Genomic DNA, 21,255 nt, shown 5'->3' on the forward strand with positions numbered 1-21,255 from the left:
AGCCTCAGCTAACATCTCTGCTAACCCCGTTAGCAGGCAACTGACAGATCTCGCGAGATTATTGTATTGCGTCATCTTTATGAGACGCGCGTACTTCTCCAGAAGCAACTCGCTGGCTAGCTAACGAGCTTGTTTTTGTGTACAAGAATGGCGACCTCTAAGAAAGGGAAGAAAGTTGTTAATCAAGAGGAACTTCGACGGCTAATGAGGGAGAAACAAAAGCAAGCCAGTGACAAGAAACGCGTCGAGTCTCCGTTTGCTAAATACAACAGTCTCGGCCACCTCAGTTGTACCCTGTGCAATGTGCAGGTGAAGTCCGAACTGCTGTGGTCGGCGCATGTTCTTGGGAAACAGCACAAAGAAAAGGTTGCTGAGCTGAAGGGAGCAAAAACTCAACCGGTGACACCGCAGAGTCAGCCACTGAAGCGGAAAGCACCCGACGACGAGGACGTTAAAGGAAAAAAGGCGAAACCCGCAGCGGCTCCTGGTCAGCCTTCGTTAGGACTGCCAGGAAATTTCTTTGAGAAACCCAGCGAGAGGGCAGCTGCTTCTTCACAGAAGACTGCAGGACTGAGCCTGCTGGCTGGAGTCTATGATGAGGACGATGATGATGATAATGAAGCTACTGGGGAGACATACAAACATAACAGTATGTTTGCACTGAAGCAATTTCCTAATGTTGTAAACCCGCTCAACATTTGGCAATAAAACCCTTTCTGATTCTGATTCTGACAGGTGAACAGGTGGCCACACATCCGCCTGCTCAGAAGGATGAAGCTGCAGGACTACCAGCTGACTTCTTTGACAGCTCCATCCCACCCACGCCTGCAATCTCCCATTCAGGCTCCATCCTCAAAGCAGACGTTCAGGAAAAGATCCCAGAGAAGAAAGACAACACAGCCGAGGCGCTCCCGGAGGGTTTCTTCGACGATCCGGTTAGAGATGCCAAAGTGCGCAACGTGGACGCTCCTAAGGATCAAATGGACAAGGAGTGGGAAGAGTTTCAAAAGGAGATCCGACAGGTGAACACAAAGTCCGAGGCCATCGTGGCAGAAGAAGACGAGGAGGGGCGACTTGAACGTCAGATTGATGAAATTGATGAACAAATTGAGTGTTACAAGAGGGTGGAAGTACTGAGGGACAGACGGGATGTGGTGAAGAGCAAGTCTCTGCCCAGAAAGCAGGAACAAGTGGACACTGGCGACAGCACTGAAGAAGAAGAGGAGGAGAATGAAGAGGAGTTGCTGGGGCTTTTGTCGCAGGACTGGAGAGCCAAAGGAGCTCTGGCCTGACTTTCTCTTGATATGTGTGACTGACCTCAGTTTTATTCAGAATATTGTTATAGCCTTCCTCAAGGTGGATGCCAATTTGTTCCAGTTTCCAAAAACTGTGAAGTTTGTGAAAATGTCTATCAAATCTTTCTCCCTTTGTATATTTCAGACTGGATTGGATATAATTCTAGTAAAAGACCTGAGTGCCACAGACACATGAGAATTGCCACTTTGTCTTATGACACATGGGAATCCAACAATCAAACCTTTAACTGTATGTTTATTCATTGGTGCTCAAACAAAGACATTCATAAAATCTCTCATTTACATACAGTAGCAGCATGGACCCAAAATCTATGCAATGGCGACCAAAGCCAGCTAACCCATGTCCCGCAAAAACAATTAGTCGCCTACGTTAAGTTATAAATAATGCGTTCATGTTACATAAAAAGGAACATGCAAAGCACAACAGAATTAAAAAATGCAACATGTTGGATTATGTCTCTAAAGCAATTTTTTTTTTATCATCCCAACCCCATTTACAAGGTAACTAGATTAGAATACATTTTTACAGCATACAACAAAGTCTGAATATGACAAATTTATGATGTAAGTACAACATTATGAGGCCATTTAAATGGCATAAAATGAGTCAAGTCCAGAGTGACGATCAGTGCTTCTTATACTACCTGTTACATATTGTGAGCTATGTCTTCTGCCTTTCCACTGCAATTCTACACAGGTAACATCTAAATCATTTTGTTATTGCTACATATGCCTCATGAGTTACGGCTTTAAAAATCTTTTACGTGACTTTAAGTGTTCGTAGCCCTTCAAATCTGCAAAACATCAGGAAAATGCATAAAACAGAACCACAGTCACTAGATATACATGTACAGATGGATAATATACATGATCCAAACCATCTGAATAAGGTAAATGAGGAGGAACAATCAAACTTGTATCCAGCGTAGAAAATAGCATACAAAAGTATGTTTTTGGAGAAGTAAGGAAATTGTCTAAAACCAAAACAAAAGCCTGACAAAGCTGTTTATAGTAGTCATTTGTAAACATTCATAAAATTCTATCTCATGTTCTATAAATAAAGTTTACGTGAGTTGTACCAGGTGCCGGCAGGAGGAAAGTCTGCTATACACTGACAGTTACAGCCTCAGTAAAAGCTAAATACACAAAAACTTTACATCAAGATGAGACAGTTGGTCCAAGGAACGAACAAACCAACCAACAAATAAAGACAAGTACATGAACACTGCAAGTCTTAAGATTCAGGGTAAAGCAAGAGAGTCAAAATAATTCACACTTATTTTCCATGGATTAATAATATAAACCGAGCCGTTTGTTAACATAGGAGCTGGATGTTCTATATACAGATACTCATTTGGATTGCTGTTAAAATTTAAGATGCTTTGGGGCTGACACTAAGTCGAAATGGACTCGAGGATGGGGAGCGAGTACGGGGAATGTCAGTGTCACTTTTTCCACAATCAGTAAGATAAATATTCAGTTCAGGAAAGTGCAGCAATTACAGAAAAGAGGCGGAAAACCCAAACCCCACAGACCCAGCTGGGTATTCAATACTGTTCACTGCTCTCGGTGATGATGATGTGCTCACAAACCTAAAGCAGCTCTCAGCTCCTTCAGCGAATACTTCTGATCCCCGTCAGTGTCAAAGCACTTGACGATACGATGGCTGGGTGTTGATGTTCCAAATATTTCCCTCAGGTCCTCGTAGGTCAGACTCAATGAATTTTGTTCAGCATCTGTCTGCTGGAACATGCGTTCCAAGTCTGTAACAAAAAATATTTTAATTACAAACAAAATTTGTACACTTTGGAAATATTTAATTTTCTGCTAAAAGCAAAGCAACAAGTTCTGGAGCCTCCTCACTTCTGTCCTGTTAGTTTGTTTTAAAACATCACATAGCTTATTAAGATTTAAAGAAAAAAAAATCATAAAGAACATCAGGATTCAGCATTTATGATTTTAGAGTTAGAGCCGAAATACAAGGCATATACAACCACCAACAAAAAGTTGCCCAGTCTTCAGCAGATACATGTACTGCACATATAGTGACTGGGTGGAAATGCAAACTGCAATTTCCTAATTGTAAACAAATATGGTATATAACTGCCATGGTGTGGCTCAGTTTACCACACAAAACTGAACCTGTTTAATCCAGAGGTTGTGGCATCACTGCTTAGAAAGTGACCGTTCACAGTAGTGTCCTTCTTCCGTCCTGCAATCAATACCTGCACTCATGAAATTCAATTATTTGCTCTTAATTATGTTTCATTTCATGCCAGGACATTTGACAGAAATCTAATTTCATAGGTTTAGAGCATGTCCACACATTTACAGTTTTCTAAGAAAAATGCATTTCCGCACCACTCTAGCATTAGGAACCCTACAACTGAGTCTTTTAGAAATGCCTGATATTAGGTTTGCTAGTATGTGTGGAGATGCTAAAACATTCTTCTGACAACAGATCATTTTCATATAAGTGTGGATTTAGCCTCACTGTACTACAAGGATATGAAAGGACTGCGATGGTTTTGTTCTTGCAGCGCCTCGAAAGCTCATTAACGCAATGTATCCCTTTTGCTGAATCAATGCAAAAAAAGTATCAAAATAAGATTAGGGGATTATGCGCTGGGCTATTTGTTGGCTGAAAGGTAGTCTTATCATCTTGGTAAGGTTGCCAGGCAACAAGCAGAGACTCCTTTCATTACAGCGAAGAATCAATCGTCTCATTTAACTTCACAATAAAGCCAGCGTGTGTAATTCCCAATATTTTGATTTTTTTTCTTATGAATGCTGAGATATGTATTTTATAGTGTTAGAGTGCACCTGTCAGAGAACCGATGCCAGGCAGTGACACAGTCTTTGGACATTTTGTCCAAATATGTCTCCTCGAGCGGTTTGCAGTTAAAAAGGGAGGATGCCTGCTCGTCTGTGGCTCTGTCAGCGGGGTGGTGATCTCTGTCAGAAAATACATAAATAAAGAAGAAATAAGCATTAAAATGCAACACGGGGCAAATATGACCTCTGTGATGAGCTCCCTTTTGTCTACACTTTACCCTGCACATCCCCCGGTGTTGCTTTGGTTGTTGTAGCTTCGTTCACCGCCTCAGTTGCTGGACTTTCACTGCTGACTGCTGCTTCAGGTGCTGGGTCATTGTTGTTCAACTGTACAGCAGAAGATAAAATAAAAAGTGCTTACAGTGTTCCTGTAAATCCTGGTATCAACACAACGCCACAAAATCATCAAAGGGAAGGGAAAAAAAGGCTCATCATATTACTGACGCTTTGTTTTGAGCCGTTCTCTAATGAGGCCACTCTCTGATGAAGATCTGCCACTGTAGAGAGGAGGATGTGGATCTGCTCATCAGTCCATGTGTGGTGCTGCTCCTCTGTCTTGTTAACCTCACTCATGGCTTTTCTCAGGTCTGTTATGTCCTATAATGATTAAAAAGAACATGTCAACCATCTCATAGTTAAGGGAAAATAGATTTTATACCAAGATGTTAACAGGTTCAGGTTGACAGTGTACCTCATATGACTGCTGCAGTCATGGTATCAGGTAGATGGAAGTGTACAATTACTTTCTGTGTGTCTTTTATCTTCCTGTTGTGCTAATGAAAAATAATGTGGAGAAAACATTCTGCAGTCGTCTCGGATATTTGACCTAGTTTCACTCTGCAAACTAAAGCATCTAAGCTCCCAAAATAGATTGGCACTTGTTTCATGTATTATGGATGGAAACACAAGGCATGAATCCAAGAAATGACAGGACCTTCTTAACCCAGCAACTCCGTCAATGTAAGCTTGACAAGAACTGCAAAAGCATGCATGCATTTGTGGTTTAACAAGTTAATCTCGCTGTGGCGAAGTTCACCTCAGCTTCTGGTTTGGATCTGTGTAACAGTTAAGCAGATCAACTAACATTTCATCGACTGAAACGCCTTGGTCATGTCTGAGTAGATATGTCTCAATTCTGAGTGAGACTGAAAGTACATTAGACAGCAGGACACCAAGTTATTCAACGCATTCATTCCAGTGCGCGCAGTACTTGTTTTATGCGCACACCTGTCTCTATACGTCCATACATAAATAATAAATAAGATCTGCAGCCTTCAGCAGCATTTGAAGGGAGCAGAGATGTAAATAAAAACAGACAAGCTGTCAAACAACATAAGTGAAATCCAACTTTGACATTGACTCATAAAATAATTTTTCAGCTTTGCTCATGTGAAATACTAAAGCTTGAAGCCCTATCCTATTTCTGAAGGAATACAGCTACTGATTATTCTGTGATGGTTGTCAGCTGCCAACACTGCATTAACCCTTCAATATTTGTGAAAAACTGCTGGGAAGGCTATACTCATGGACCCTTCTGCCTCTCATACAATTTATCAACATTGAGAAACAGTCGTAACTACTGAGACACACTGAGATATATAACCACTGGCTACTTTATTAGGCATATCTTGATAGTGCCAGCTAGGATCCCCTTTTTCCTTCAGAACAACCTCAGTTCTTAGTACATAACGAGTGGTTATTTGAGATACTGTTGCCTTCCTATCAGCTCAAAACAGTCTGGTCATTCTTTTCTGACCTCTGGCATTTTCACCCAGAGAACTGCTGCTCACTGGATATTTTCTCTTTTTCACACCATTCCCTGTAAACCCCAGAGATGGTTATGAGGAAAACTCCCAGTAGAACGACAATATGCGAAATACTGAGACTAGCCCATCTGGCACCAACAACCATACCACATTCACTTAAATCACTTTTATCCCCCATTCTGATACTCATTTTGAACTTTCGCTCATCTTGACCATAACGACATGCCCAAATGCATGAAGCAGCTGCCACGTGTTTGGCTGATGTTCCTAAACATGCAGTTGAACAGGTGTAACTAATAGAGTGGTCACTGAGTGCATGTGGATAACACATGCACTCAGATAACACATGCACTCAATAACACAAACAAGAGGGTTATGTACATTCTAGAAGGAAAGTAAAAAATTAAGAATAAAAATAGTTACATTTAAGTGACTAAAAATGTTTTTTGCATGTGTAACTACACAGAGCAAACTATTAAAGGGAATTTTTTCTGTTCTCTCGTTTGCTTAAATCTGCATAATTAACAATTAAAACAAAACGTAAAACCTAATTGCTTATACCTATATACACTTTCTGAATCAAGTAGCTTTAGCCATTTTCGCTTCAGTTTAAAAGACATTTTTCCTTCAGAAATATTAAAGATATCTGTGCTCCCTGACATGACACTAAGACAAAAGAAGAAAAACTGAGTGTTTAAAGCAGTCTCAGATTTTTGCTTTCAGAAATTGTTTGCGCATTTAATGTAATTATTACCTGAAATCTTTCCCAGGTTTATTATCAACATACATTAATGTAACTGCATGCAAACAATGGCCAAATAAGGAAAAAGTACAATTAGTCAACTGCAAACATACACAAGCAAGAAGTACAAAAGCAATCTGAAAGTGTGAATGTGTGGAGGAAGCGCTTTCAAGATCTGATATGCTCTTTAGTCACAACATGTAGTTGTACCAACTGTCAGTTGTTCAATCCAAACTATTACAAATGTCACTGATAAATTTACCACTGTCTCCTTCAAGTCGTCATCTTTCTTCTGAGTTTCAAGAGCAGCCTGCATAGTCTTCACATCGTGTTGTACACTTGTAAGCGTGCTCCCAATTGTAGCAACACTCTGGAAAAGAAAAATATTTGTAAAGTCACTTCTAACAAAATTTTTAAAAGGGGGAAAAAAGTACAAGGCATCTTTTTTCTGTTTTTATTACCCTTTTCTTCTCACCTTTTGAAGCTCTTCTACTGTTGTTGGAAGGCTAATTAAATCAGCAGCGGATTTCAAGTTGGCCTTTAAATGGTTTACAGCAGAGTCCAGCAAACTGATCTGTACAAATAAAAGACACAAACCATCCACTTTATTAGGAACACCTAACAAAAAATGCAATCTAATAGAACATCCCTCAAATTTACCATCACTAATGTTACAATATTCTGTTTGTTTTACATATTTAAAACAAATGTATGTGGTGCTTTTGGACTGTATTACTATTACATTATTATACTAGGTATGTTATTTTGTCCATCTTGCTTTGAATTTGAATGTTTCAGTAAAAATGTAACATGTTTGTTAATAAATTACTAAAAAGCTGACGTCTTAGTCTGGTGACTTCAACAAACTGGCATCTTTATATATTCAATCATTTTATCTCAGCAAACCTAAACTTAAGACTAAAGAGACTAAATAAATGTAAAAATCTTCTTCTTTGTTCCTACCTATCATTTCAGAAAATTAAAAAAAATCCAATCCAATTTGTAGGAACATAAATTATGCATTTTCTTTTTTACAAGTTAACACCACAAATTAAAAAAATATACTTTAACTACTACTGTTGGCACCACTTCTATTTCATGCATTATATCTGCAATTTCGAAAACTTTTCTAAAGCAATTTTCAGCTACATGGTATGAAAAGTGCATCATCCTGAGTTAAATCTCACTCTAAGTTTAACTACCACTCAGTAGCTTATCATTAACAGCTCAGTTTTGTATGTATGACTGAGTAAATGTCGAGGTGGTTTCAAAACCTCCAGACAGACATTATGACTGACCTTTCGGTTCATTTCTGTCAGATTGGACCAGAGTTTGTTCAGGCCTCTGCCACCGTTCTCAATATCATCAAGCTGTCTCTCCTTGTTTTTCAGGTCCTCGCTTAATTTTGGTATTTCACTTGACGAAACCTTCTGGCTGGATTCCACTGTAACAAAAAACAACATAAGTGTTAAAATAAAGGAATATGTGACTGTTTAACTAGCATATAAAATGCTTGTGTACAAAGTACAAGACCTTTTTTTTCTTTTCTTTTCAGTGATAACAAAAAGATAACAAGGTTTGTTTAGGAGTCTTACTGCTGTGCAGCTTTTCTTTCAGGGAGTCCAAATCTTCTTTCAGAGCAATCTGCATCCATATGAGCCCAGCACAGGCCATGACACAGGCAGCTAATATGATGAACAGAAACAAGGGATAGCACACATTGCAGCACTGTGTGTAGCTTCTTCTGTAAAGAGAAGAAACACAGTAACGTGAGACAGCTTTACAGCCGTACACATTCTTCCATTTTTAATGAAGGAGATATTTTCAGAAGGCTGTGTGCTATGTTATGGGAATTATGAGGATTATTTGTAAGCAATCATGCTTCAGAAATCTGGATGGGTAGATTCTATACAGTCAATGATTTTCCTGATGCTCCGAGCACAGAAGCAGGAGAGTGAATTGATCTGACAATAAAGAGGTTTTCTTTTAATCTCTGCACTATAAAGGCAGTGTGCTCGATGGGAGCTGACTGTTGAAATGATGCTGAAAAACATATTTATTATTTTTACATTTTCCCATGTATCCCTGAAGTTTATAAAATAGTGACAAGCCAGTCCCAAAGCATGACACATTAAAACACAAGCACAAGTTATTTAAAGTGAATTCAGAGGTAGAACTCACTTTCAGATTTTCTTTAGAAACTCAAAGTGAATTTAAGGCATCTTATTAATGAGGTCAATTGCGTAGGAAAAAACATGCTATACACACGTAACAAAATCTCGTTAAACTGCTTACTTACTTCCCAAAGTTGACTCCGCCGTTCATGCCGTTGAAGTCGTCATCGTCGGAACTCGAGTCCGATTCCGAGTCCGGAGGCTCGGTTCGGAGAAGCCGGTGACCGGAGCCCTTTTTGGTCTTCTTCCTCTTGCTGTCCCCGAGACCAATCAAAGCATTTAGCTCCTTCCTCTTCTTCATCTTCTTTTGAGGGGTCAGCGAACCCGCCGAGCCCGATTTAAACCCCACTAAATCCAATGTTTTGTCCAGTTTGGTAGATGTTAAGTTTACGGAGCGGAGCTAAGCTAACTTAACGTCCTTTTGCTAGCTTAAATTTCAACCAGGCAATGGTGCAAATAGATAAAAACACATCGGTTTTTTGGATTCTTTACCATACAAATAATGCACGAACAAAGTGTTCGGTGTGACGTTACCCTCCGACAAATAAAGGAGCTTCTCTAAAATAACTTGTTAAACGCGCTACCGGTTAGCTTCCTCGGCTAGCATCTGACAGCTTGCTAACGTTTGCTAATGCTGGTCGCCGCTGTGCTCTTACAACGTCTCATTGAATTTTAAAATTTGCTGCTCTGACCTGTGTCATTTCCGAAACACAGCATTCAAGTGTTTAAATAAATCAATACAACCTGTCGGTCATATCGTAAACATATTTCCAACAACAATTTGTTCTGCTGCCTGTGTTGTTTGGGTAGGGAGTCCCAGTAATCTCACAGCTCATTGGTCCAAAACGGTGCCACTTCCTGCGCTCCGTTTTGACAGGGAGCGAGCCATGGGAGCAAAACACCAGCCGTCCCCGACAGACAGACAGCAGTCGCACGGTCGTGTCAAAAAGTGACAGATAATATTTAAACTGTTGTAAATGACTTATAATCTGTCACTGTGAGCCAGGGTTTTGCAAATAAAAGAAGACCGATAACAGTGGAACACAGAGTAGGTGCAATAACGCTGAGTCATATATAAATATATATGAAACAAAAAATTTGATGGAGCTTTAAAGAAAACAGACGACAGTCTATGAATATTTAATCATTTGATTACAGTCTATTATATACTTTAAAAGCACCTGTTGTCTTGTAATGTTCCTACCTTTCATGCTTTGCTGAGGGAGGTTACATGCAAGAGTGTCAGCCAATTGATTCAGAAAATCTGGTCATAATAGTTTTAACTGTGCCTTCTTTAACTGATAAGTGATGTTTTCCTACTTCTCAAAACACTGGAAAATTTCACGGTGTAATCACTGATGATTGTATTTTTGTGTTGTCTTTTATTACTTTTTTGTTTTTTGGTTTCAAGTGGACTATAATGACTGAAATAAATAAAGTTCACTTAAGTTCAGGATGTAAATTACAGTACAATAATTAAGAACAGTGTTGTGCACATGGCACACATAATTTAAATATCAGATAAATATAATACAATATAATTCTCTCTCTTATTTTGTGTATTTGTGATAAAATTGGGACAAAGTTTATAACAGCATAACAATAGGGGTTTATATGTTAACTTCTTGGTTCTTTCATTTTTCCATGTTTTTAGATGAGGCACTGTTTTAAAATATAGGCTTTAATAATGTTGCTAAAATACAAACCATGATGACATTTTATAATTAACATGGAAAAAATTCTTATTGCAAATTAAAGATATGCTGTTTAACAACAGGAGGAGTTGTTGTGGTTAAAAAATAACTTAGCAAACACTTGCATCCACTTACACCTACATTAGAGATTGTACTCGTTCAGTTATGATATTCTTTTATAAGATCCTATTTATACACTTTAAAAATAGGGACTTAAAGTAGTGATCATTTTCATCCACAAGTAAAAGAGTTTATGCTTTTTAAAAAAAAAAAAATTCTTTGTACTTTTATTCCCTCAGCAGTATTTACTTATTCATGTATTTATTCTTTTTTTTTTTAAAAATGGTAACATTAATGATTCTGGGCAAAAATTAAAAATTAAAACTACTACCAGGTAAAATGAATAACACTGATTATTTTTCACTCACTGTGCACTGCTTTGCTGGGAAACATTAGGTTCTGGCTTTCATATGGATGGTATATTGACACCCACTTACACACTAGTGAAGATCAATCACACACCCTGAAGGGAATGGACTCCCCAAGCAGGACAACATACCCTGTCAGCCAAACCACAGAAAATACTAAGGAATGGCTGAAGGGTAACAATAATAATTCACTAATATTCTAAATAAATATTTAAAGGAAAAATCTTTAATTGAGTCAGAGCATCTGGGCAACATTATTCTCACTGCAGGATTAAATTCCCTGAAAACTTGGCTTCAAATCTTACAATTCTCCAAAGAATTAAATATTTATGAACAAATAAGCAACAATCAAAGTTAAGGCAAAGAAGAAGAAAAAAACCCTCAAGTCTGCTCTGTGTTGGTGATATTTTATCAATGTCATCATATTTTGATGGAAAATGTTGCCAAGTTGTGATTTGTTAATAAAAAAAATTCCATGCTACCTTTTTCCTCACAGGTTACCTGCTGTGTCAAACAAATGAGAAGACTAAAGAAGAAATACATTAATTACAGTTTCCCTCGGTCGCTTTGGTTCAATTCTCACAGCACAAAAGTCATTCTCACTACTCTTACTGCAGTGCTCCAATCAGTGACGCATTTCCTCACTTACATTTGACATTCTCATTGTTTTTACACACACTGCTATTGTTTCTAGACAGACTTCACTTCTAAAAGTATTCGTTACTGTGTTCACACACTTCTACCTTGAATCTGACAGCTCATCAAAACAGTTTGTACTTTTGTCACAAGTCTAGATTGCTCGCTTTCCCGAATACTGTCCAGCATTGCATTAATTTTTTCAATCAAATTACTTTAAACTTTTTTCAGATATGTGTGAAAGAATAAATGCAGTAACACACTGTCAGAGGTTTTCTTGCAACAAATAGAAATGCTCCTCTGCATAGTTTGCAGGCAACGAGTTGAGTTACTGTTGCCTTCCTATCAGCTCGAAGCAGTCTGGCCATTCTTCTCTGACATCAACATTGTACTTTCACGCAGACAACTGCTCCTCACTGGATATTTTCGTATTTCAGAAACCCTGGAGATGGTTGTGCAGGAAAAACCCAGTATATCAACAATGTCTGAAATACTCACACCAACCTGTCCGACATTCCTTATTCCGATGCTCGGTTTAAGCCTCAGCAGGCTGTCTTCACCATGACTACATCTCTAAATGCTTTGAGTTATGCTGGATTACTGTAATGAGCAGTGGAACAGGCGTACCTAATAAAGTGGTTGCTGAATGCATGTTGTTGACTTTACTGGACTGTACAGTAGTTGATGCTATGTTCTCACTATGTATATTCTTTGGCTGTTTTCTGTTTCTGAGCACTATTTTGCTTTTCTTCATCAGTTTTATAAAGTTGTTTTTTTTTAAATCCTTCACATTTCATTTCCAGAACTCTTTCCAAAGTAAGTAAGGTTTTGAGAAAAAACCTCAACATTTCAAATACTCAGTCTTTAAATGGTGTTGAAGCGATTGATGGACTCTTCATGCTTTACCAAATGGCAAAATGTTTGATTGTTGGAGTGTCTTTTGCACAGGTGAGCTCTGTTATGAAAAATTAACTGTTTTGAGAACTGCACGAAGAGTGGTGAGTCTGACTTCTCTCTTATGAGAATTGAGCCAAATCAGCCTTGACACAGGCTCTAAACTCCCAGTCACAGCCTGCAAACAAAGGGATTTACTGCCACTGTGTCAAAGACCACAAGACACCCGCTGTAGGCCACATGACCATGTCCCGACAGCTCCCAGTTGTTTCTGCACTGGTGCTGTGCGACACTGCCCATTTTGGTATCGATCCTCTACCAAGTAAATACCAATACTGATACTTTCATCTTATTAAGGCAGCTTACGGAAGGTGTTGTGTCAGATCTAATGAGAAGTTAGATGATTATTATATGTATTATTTCATTATTACAATTAATAAATTCTGAACACATTTTAATGACCACTAAATCTCTGTGATTCTTTCCACAACAACGAGTAAACACAACAAAACACACCATTCAGCTCCTCATATATTTCGAAGCTGTGTTTTTTGGAGACCTGGAATGTAAATGTGTCTGTCTCTAAACAACTTTGGCCCAAATTCTGCTGTTTAAATGTGCAATAGGCTATAATTAAAATAGACATGGCAGTCAACACAAAAAAGATGTCTGAGGTTTATTTTTTCATTTCTAAAAGCAATAATTTATTCAACACAATTCAGTGGGCTACAGACTGAGCCTAGAGGATAGAAACAAAGTATTGGTCCTATCATGCTAGTATTAGTCCAATACCGATACCAGCATTGGTATCGATATTACAGATATTGCCTTTATTTGCCTTATCGTGTTGTGGATCAAAATCAGAAAACATGTATATTAATTTCAGGGCCTCTGCGAGTTGCAACAGTCTGTGATTCATAAATTAAATAAGTTTGCCGTACTGTGGCGTAGAACGAAGAAAAGCTGCAAATCCTCACATCTGAGAAGTCTTGTTTGCATAATATTTTCATGAATTCAACTCAAACTATAAAACACAGTTTAAGTTTTTGTTTCAATTTGTCACTTCCAGCATGGGGTCTTCCAGAAATCCAGCTGACCTGGAGTGCTATTGGGCTGACCCAGCAAGACACGTGAGTAGACGCTGGGCCTCTGCAGACTGGCCTTTAGCTTTTTCTTTTCTTTTTTTTTTGCACTGAAAACAGACTCCCACTGGTCTGCTTTTGGCTTTCAAATATGTTCTTTTATGTGTCTGGCCCCCATACTAACACAGTACAATACTAATAATAATGATACTGAAAGAAAACCCCTACACTGGATGAATTTTCTCACACACAAAGGGACTGAGATGCTCCTTAGCACCCCAGTATGAGTTGATTATTGAGTGCAAAAGATGAGGCCTACTGCTGATGCTTTATTATCCCCGAGAAAAGAATTTCTCAAGGCAATGCTTGTCAGTGCACAATAATAGCACGATGCCATCCACGGAACTACAAAGCTTATATTATCATAGCTTAGCCAGACTATGTGGCTGCCCTGTTATTTAAGTGCATTAAAATGGAAGGCAGTTACTGTATTGTTTTGAATGCATTTGCTGTGAGCCCAGCAGTGTTGTATAGGTAGCGAAGCAAAATTCAATCAGTGGCTCGTCTCCACTAAGAACACCTGGTGAGAGGACAAGCATCATGCTGTGGGCCTGTGCAGAACACTGTCAGTGTGAGGCTGCAAATCAAAGCATCAGAGGTGTTTCATCTCTCCGCTGCAATCTCCAGTTTTTTATCGGAGGTTGCGACTGAAGGGATGACACTTCAACTTATGGCTCCTCACATCTACAGCCATGAGGTGGGGAGCATCATGCATTAGAAGCCCACGTCTCTGATTATTACAAAACACTTGTTTTTGCACTTTGTTCACAGCAGGGTTACTCATATTCTCACCAGGCGTGATTCCTGCAACGTTCGGGCATGGAGCTGCCTTGGGTGCTGACAGGGAATGTAAATAGTGGTGGCATGATAGAAAATACTGAATAGAATTGACTGCTAATTGAAGGCTTTCATCTGACTTGGCAGACTGTGTGAATACAGATTATCATCATTTGGAAGCACGACTGCTGTTAGAATACCAATTTTTTCCCACCGGGCGATTTTAACGTTTATTTAGAATCTTTTAGCCATTATGTTGGATACGCGTATACATGAAATTTTAATTCATGCTTTTCTGGCTGACACATGAAATGGGATCTACATGGTATTTATAACTGTGACAAATGCTTGAACTTATGAACCGGATTTTTCTGACAGCTCCAGTATGATGCCTTATCAGGGCCCAGGCATATAATTTACAGTAAAGTACATGCATGAGCTTTTCCTTTATTTGCCCAGTTTGCACTGCTCATTTCCAAACTATTTTTATGTTGCTGAAAGGCATTTGAACCATTTTTAATTCAGCTTTTATTACTACATAAACACATTTTTGTGCCAAAATTATAAGAGTTTGGATTGGTTTCTGTTTACCAACTCTGCCTCTTGCATGAATCACTGCTCTCACCTCTGATATGTTTAGTAATTGAACCTTTTATGGTATTGCAGTCATTGGCTACCGTCTTTTCAATGCACTGATTGTGAAAGTCTTAATACACCACTACTAATGTTTAAAATCAGAATCTGACTGATACCGATACCATTTTTTTCAGATTTCCTCTTTTGTGCAAGTAAAACAAACAAACTTTATTGTGACATCGAACCTTTCAGTCAGCACAAAATTAATGTGACACAACAGCTAAAATATCGGCCACTTATTTGTCTGATATCAGTCAGCACAGCCGATATCGGTCGATGCAAATGTTTGGCCAAAGTATCTGTCAGCCAATTAGAGCTTTGCAGAATGCGCACATACTCACAGCAGCTAGCCCCAGACACGAAAATAGCACAAGAAATATGACAACAGGCAGCAGATTGTGCTGATGCAGTTATACAAGCTGTTGTCAGGGAACCAGCTGGTAAACAGTTGATATGAACAGTTGCCAGATGAACCTATATGGAACAGAATCTGGAAAACCTGCAGACAATAATGTCCTGTTTTCTCTAATAGGACGCATCTCAAACTGTTATTTACTCAACTTATGTCTTTTTGCTGACATGATGTTTTCTTGATAGAGACAGTGCTTAGTTCTTAAAGTGATGTTACATAAATGTAAAAGTAGTGTGGCCTTTTTCGTGAGGTACAAACAGTTGATGTAGATAAATATATAAAAAGCAAATATTTACTGCAAGGATGTTTTTCTCTTTCGTTTGTGTATGATTGCATATGCAGGGTAATTATAGTAACTGTGTGCAAATGATGGGTATGAATATTACAAATGCCTGTATGTGTGTTATACAACTTAGAGATATGGGAGTAAAAAGAAGAAAAATATGTAAAAATGCAAAATATAGGTAACACATTATGCATAATGTTTGGTAATGAGTCCAGTGCACAATTCTTTTATAGCTTGAGCAAGTTATGTGTGTTATTGTAACACTTGATTTGTCTATAGGCCCTTGTCAGTGTCCTGGAGGTACACGGGTCTTAAAGGGACTGCAGATTGCAGTTAATCCACCTTCTCAGTCTAATGTATGACATGATGACATGTTTATTCAACCATCAAAACTAGTTAGCCAGAATATTAAACCTCTTTAGAGCTTAATTTTAGATCACAAATGACTTAAATTTAATAACATTAGATCTGTGGATGCGGGCATTCAATTCAATTCAATTTAATTTATATAGCGCCAAATCACAACAACAGTCGCCTCAATGCGCTTTATATTGTACAGTAGATCGTACAATAATAGATTCAGAGAAAACCCAACAATCATATGATATGACATTTGGTCAGTACTTGTTCTTCTGGTTCTTCTGGTTCCTGCTGCTGTGTGGAGGAAACCCCCCCACTGCTCCGGGGGAGTGCTGTTGCCACGGGGGGTCTTCTTTGTGTGCAACAATGTTTAGGTGGGCGGTCTGTGTCAAAGTAACATACACATGAATGCCAGCACCCAAAAGGTGGTGTCAAATATTTCCATGAATAAATCAGTTTTATTATGGAGCAGTTTGGGTCAGTTTTGAATTTCTAAACTCTAAATAATAATAATAAAAAACTTCAGCATGTTTTCCCCTTTTCAACTTTGAATGCTGTGTATTTAGTCATGAATATTTAATGCTGTAGAACTAAGTCAGATTCGAAGCCAAGTTTTTCAGCACCCTTAACGCTGCAGCGAGAATAAAGCGTTGCCCAGATGCACTGACTCAATTAGTGTTTTTCCCGTGTTATAAATATTTATTTGGAAAATTACTGAAACATTTACAGTCCTGAGACTTTACCTCGTTTTTGGTTTGTAACGTCCATAAAAATATCGGCATCATACTGAGAACTTGACGTGCCTGCTCCAGCAGAAGAAGCTCAGAAGAAGATGACACCAGCTTTGTGACAAGAGAGCAGAGAAAGGAGTGAAAAAAAGGCGTCAGAGATAAGATGGATCGCTTTGCAGCATTTGTGTGACCCCCCCCCCCCCCCTCCCCCTCCCAATCCCACATGTCTTCTGTCACTCAGCTCCTTGCTTGTAAGGGTTTTTAGATAGTGTACAAAATGGAATCAGCAGGGGGCAATGTTCTCACATCAAAAAATACCAGACACGTAGCATAAAGGCAACACTTGAGTCAAGGACAGATGAGCCTGGAATCACAGGCTTGGCTCTGATGGTAACAATGCTAATATTTTTTTCATATCCAGCAGAGTGGTATTCAGTGATCATGTTTATGCTGTGGTATTGATTGCAATATCTTGTACAGAGGTAATACAATCACAAAGAGCTTGTAAACCTTAATATTACACACACATTAGGCTCATAGGCACAGAGTCAGCTTTGTTTAGGAAGCAAAACACATTTGAGACGGTGCGATTAATGCATATGTAGCATTTGCCTTTGTGGTCTGCTTAGAAACTGTTACAGGATGAAAGCAAAGACAGCACCCTTGATGGCTATTTGCCTCTTTCATCGTAACTCCCATGTGTGCAGAAGAGTCAGCTAAAATGCCTCACATGTTAAAGGAAACATAACAGACAGGACTACTGTGTTTTAGTGATTCATTCTCTGTCCTCGGCTTCATATCGCACAGTGGCGACACATAACTGTATATGCTGCCACTGCAGTGATACAGCAACTGCCTGATATCATCTGATATGGATTAAAGGGAATAGATTAATATATTAAGCAAATGAAAGGGGTGAGAGAGGAGGGGAAAAGCACACAGTGAGATCGCTCTTTGATTGAATTTTGTGGAAAGTTGAAGGCTAACGCACAGTAAACTCCAGAGCTGCGCCACTTTTATTGTTCGGCGCTTCTCGTATATCACACACGACTCGTAAACATGTTTATAAATCAACATGGGAGCCTGTGTAACACAACATATGCTATTAATAAAGTAATAATAGAGAGTGTAGAAATATCAGACATTTTAAATTCAATGAGATTTAGGGATTGGTTTCACAGAAAGACAGCCAAAGTTCTCTTTTTCAGTGTATTAGACCAGGATTAGTTTAATCCACGTCTGTGAAATAGGCCCTTCATTTTCCTGGTAATGTCTTCAGCACACTAGGTGTCTTCTATGGTTTTTCTATCATCCACCGAGGTGAAGAAAAAAAATGTGGACAATTCAAATCCATATGATCACTTTTTTCCCCTCCGATCTTTTTCTTAAAGTGGAAGTTTTGCTGGTTTGCAGCCCAGACGAGCAAAAGGACGGAGCGAGAATAAAAGAGAACAGACGGAGAATAAAAGAGACAAACACGAGGAAGAACAGAGAGAAGCAGCTGACATGCAAAGAAATCAGAGAACAGAAAATAGGTGTGAAAGAGGCCACGTGGAGTCTTTGAAGGGGGAAAAAAAATCATTGAAGTTTTGCAGATTTGATTAAAACTGTTTACGTGAGTGGTTTAAGCATGACAGAGGGAGGATTGATTTTATTGATGGCAGCTTTTCTGGTGCTAGGAGAAGAGGAGAACAATGCTAATTTTCCACAATTGTTTTCATAAGGTGAAACATGGTTCTGCACCTGTTTTTCCCCCTCTGAGAACACGCTGGGGGTAAATAGTGGTAAATAGAAACACTTCTGTGGCCTAGATTCCCCTCACACCCTGGCTATTTTATTAAGTACATCCAGCTTGCAGCAGACCAGACTCCCTTTGCTGCAGCTGATGGGCTTTGTGCTCTGAAATGCACCCAGCTGTTGTTATCAGGAATGGAAATGTGAGATTTTTAGAAACTGAGGTTTGTGTTTGCTGTAGTTTTTATTAATATATCAAGGCATGTTAGAGCTCTCTTTTTTATTTTGTTAGGTTCTCCACAAAATCTATTGTTAATGGCTTAAAAACCTCTTAAGAATGCCTTTTAGATAAATACAGAGAGCATGTTTTTCCGCCTCAAAGACAGGGAGTGAAATGTGACATCCTGGCCCACACGTAATTTGTAAGTTACATTGGCACTTTTAAAAATGCTACTTTTGAGTCTTTGGGGGTATTTTGTTGAGAGGCTTTAACATTTGCAGAAAATGGGACAGTTTTAGTGGAGGCACGAGGAAGTAACAACATAGCAATTTTGGAAATGCTCTGACTAAAGGTGGTGCATTCAGATTTTTTTAATTAAGTAAAATATGCTGCCCAGATCACTCTCAGCATCAAAACAGCCAAAGTGCAGAAGATGTACTGCAACAAGTAACTTTTCTTTCTTTTTCTTTTTTTTTTTTTTTAATGTGTGTACCTCCTGCTTGCTTTAAGTGCTCTAGGTGATCATTTTCACCGCTAAAATCTAATTTTCCCACTCTCATAATTCTGCTAACTCTAACAGGAAAAGTGTGAGAATTTAATGATTGATTATAATCATTAATGATTGTGCTCCTAATTCTTGCCACATGCATCGTGGCTTGTTGTTGCCCGTTTTCATTCACAAAGACCTTTTACACATGTGGGGTTTGAACTAACAGAAACATCTGCCCAGTGTTAATGCAGCCTGCACCTGATTGGAGAAACTGGGAGTGTAACGGCTGCGCACGACTAATGGTCTAATCACATCCATACACATGGGCATGAAACAATTTAAGTCTTGTTACAGTATTTACTTATAATTTACTGTAAAATGAAGCCTGGAAATCTGCCTGGAAAAGTATAAAAAAAAAAAGGAGCATGTAAACAGTTGGTGTAAATGCAGTCATTTGGTACATTTTATGTTGTTTATGAAATATTTAAGATAGCTTAATAACATTGGGATGGAATGTGAGAAACCGAGCTTCCCAGTCCGTATTAGTTCCAGCATAAATAATCATGAAATTGTCAAAATTGTGCATGTCTCAAAGACAAAACTGTAGATGGGTTTAGGTAAGAGAAAAGAATAAACAAAAGAAAGGGGGGGAAAAACACATGCAGGCATTTTAAGCATGTATCCAACATCGTGCCGTTCCTCTATCTGAATGGCACACTGTGCTGTTATTTGCTTGCTGGTACTCCACCAGTTCACTTGATTCCTGCTAGCTCCTCTATCCTGAGCATTAATGAGCTGGGTTTTGTTTTTCTCTGTCTCTCTTTTTTCCTCTTTTTTTTTTTTTGCCAGGCTGGAGGTTTGTGGGTTATCCAATACGTGAAAAAGAGCAAAAGTGGTTTCTTTTATGAGATACTGGAAAGATCATGCTCAGCAAGGACAATCACAGCAGCACCCTCAGCGACGCTTAAGTCTGAAAAGCTTAGTCTGTCTGCTTTGTCCTGCGAAAACCACAGCCATGTGCTTCTGATCCACCGTCTGCAGATGCACTCTAATGGATTGCGTAATTTGTGTCTAATATTCTCACCCGTTTTCTAACTAGTGCGGTTGATGAGGATGTGCCCCAGTTATGAAAGTATTTTTATTTCTTAAGTTTAGCTCTTATATACCAGCATCATTTCTTCTCTGCACATTTCTTTCTAAATGAAATGTGCCTCATGCTTATGTTGAGGTGCAGGCAATGCTATTTAGGCTCTTTGTGCTTGGCTGCATTCATCTACTGTCAAGCTGAAGTTGATCTGTAATTCTCTTTGTACCAGATCCTCTCCCAGCATCTACGATCCAGACGCACAAGGGAGGACCCTGACGAGGCGCATGAGAGGAAAAGCAGCACATTTGGGTATGACTAAAACCTTCAAAGCTCTCTCTCCGACAGCCAGATCTTTTTTTGTGATTCATCCTATATAGTACAGACGTGCAGCACATGGAAAAAGATATTTTATATTTTTTGCAGCATGTGTTATTTGTGTTTCTGTGGACCTTGAGGTTCACGGAGCCCCCGCAAAAATGAAGTGTGAGCTTGCAGCAGCTGCCTGACGACTTGTAGTGTGGAAATACTACCTCCTCTGATGAGGTCGAGAGGAAAGGCAAATTTTTTAAAGAAGAAAGGAAATAAGAGGATTATGGCTGGTAATGTGTGTGAAACCTCCCACCAGGACAAGTGTGCATTGTGCAGAATACCTGTGGCTCATGTAAGGACTGTTTACAATAGATCTATAGACATTCACGAGACAAAGGAGGAGCCGTTGGATTGGTTGGTGCGTGGTGTGCGAGGCAGCTCTGATTTGATCTAAAATCCACTCGAGGTCTAATGTATCCTTAGATGTTTCACTCAAGCACATACTTTTAGTGACAAAATACAACCCAGTGTCACAGAGGCTGAATAAAAAGAAACAAAAAACTGAAGGCACTGCAACTCCGGAAAG

The 21,255-nt window shown here is 38.9% G+C and overlaps 2 protein-coding genes across 2 annotated transcripts; one reads left to right on the forward strand and one right to left on the reverse strand.

Annotated features, from left to right (window-relative positions):
* Positions 1–129: 129 nt before the first annotated feature.
* On the forward strand, positions 130–1,765 carry znf830 (zinc finger protein 830). Its single transcript, XM_004542778.5, has 2 exons — positions 130–649; positions 736–1,765. The coding sequence occupies exons 1-2, from the start codon at positions 148–150 to the stop codon at positions 1,290–1,292; spliced, it is 1,059 nt and encodes a 352-aa protein (XP_004542835.3). The 5' UTR covers positions 130–147; the 3' UTR covers positions 1,293–1,765.
* Positions 1,535–9,681, reverse strand: efcab14 (EF-hand calcium binding domain 14). Its single transcript, XM_004542779.5, has 9 exons — positions 8,959–9,681; positions 8,255–8,403; positions 7,958–8,103; positions 7,135–7,233; positions 6,922–7,029; positions 4,596–4,748; positions 4,370–4,478; positions 4,140–4,271; positions 1,535–3,079 (listed from the first exon to the last, which is right to left on the reverse strand). Exons 1-9 carry the CDS (start codon positions 9,132–9,134, stop codon positions 2,901–2,903), a joined length of 1,251 nt encoding a protein of 416 aa, XP_004542836.1. The 5' UTR covers positions 9,135–9,681; the 3' UTR covers positions 1,535–2,900.
* Between the last annotated feature and the right edge of the window lie 11,574 nt (positions 9,682–21,255).

This window comes from Maylandia zebra, linkage group LG18 (assembly GCF_041146795.1).
Source record: "Maylandia zebra isolate NMK-2024a linkage group LG18, Mzebra_GT3a, whole genome shotgun sequence".
Classification (NCBI taxonomy): Eukaryota; Metazoa; Chordata; class Actinopteri; order Cichliformes; family Cichlidae; genus Maylandia; species Maylandia zebra.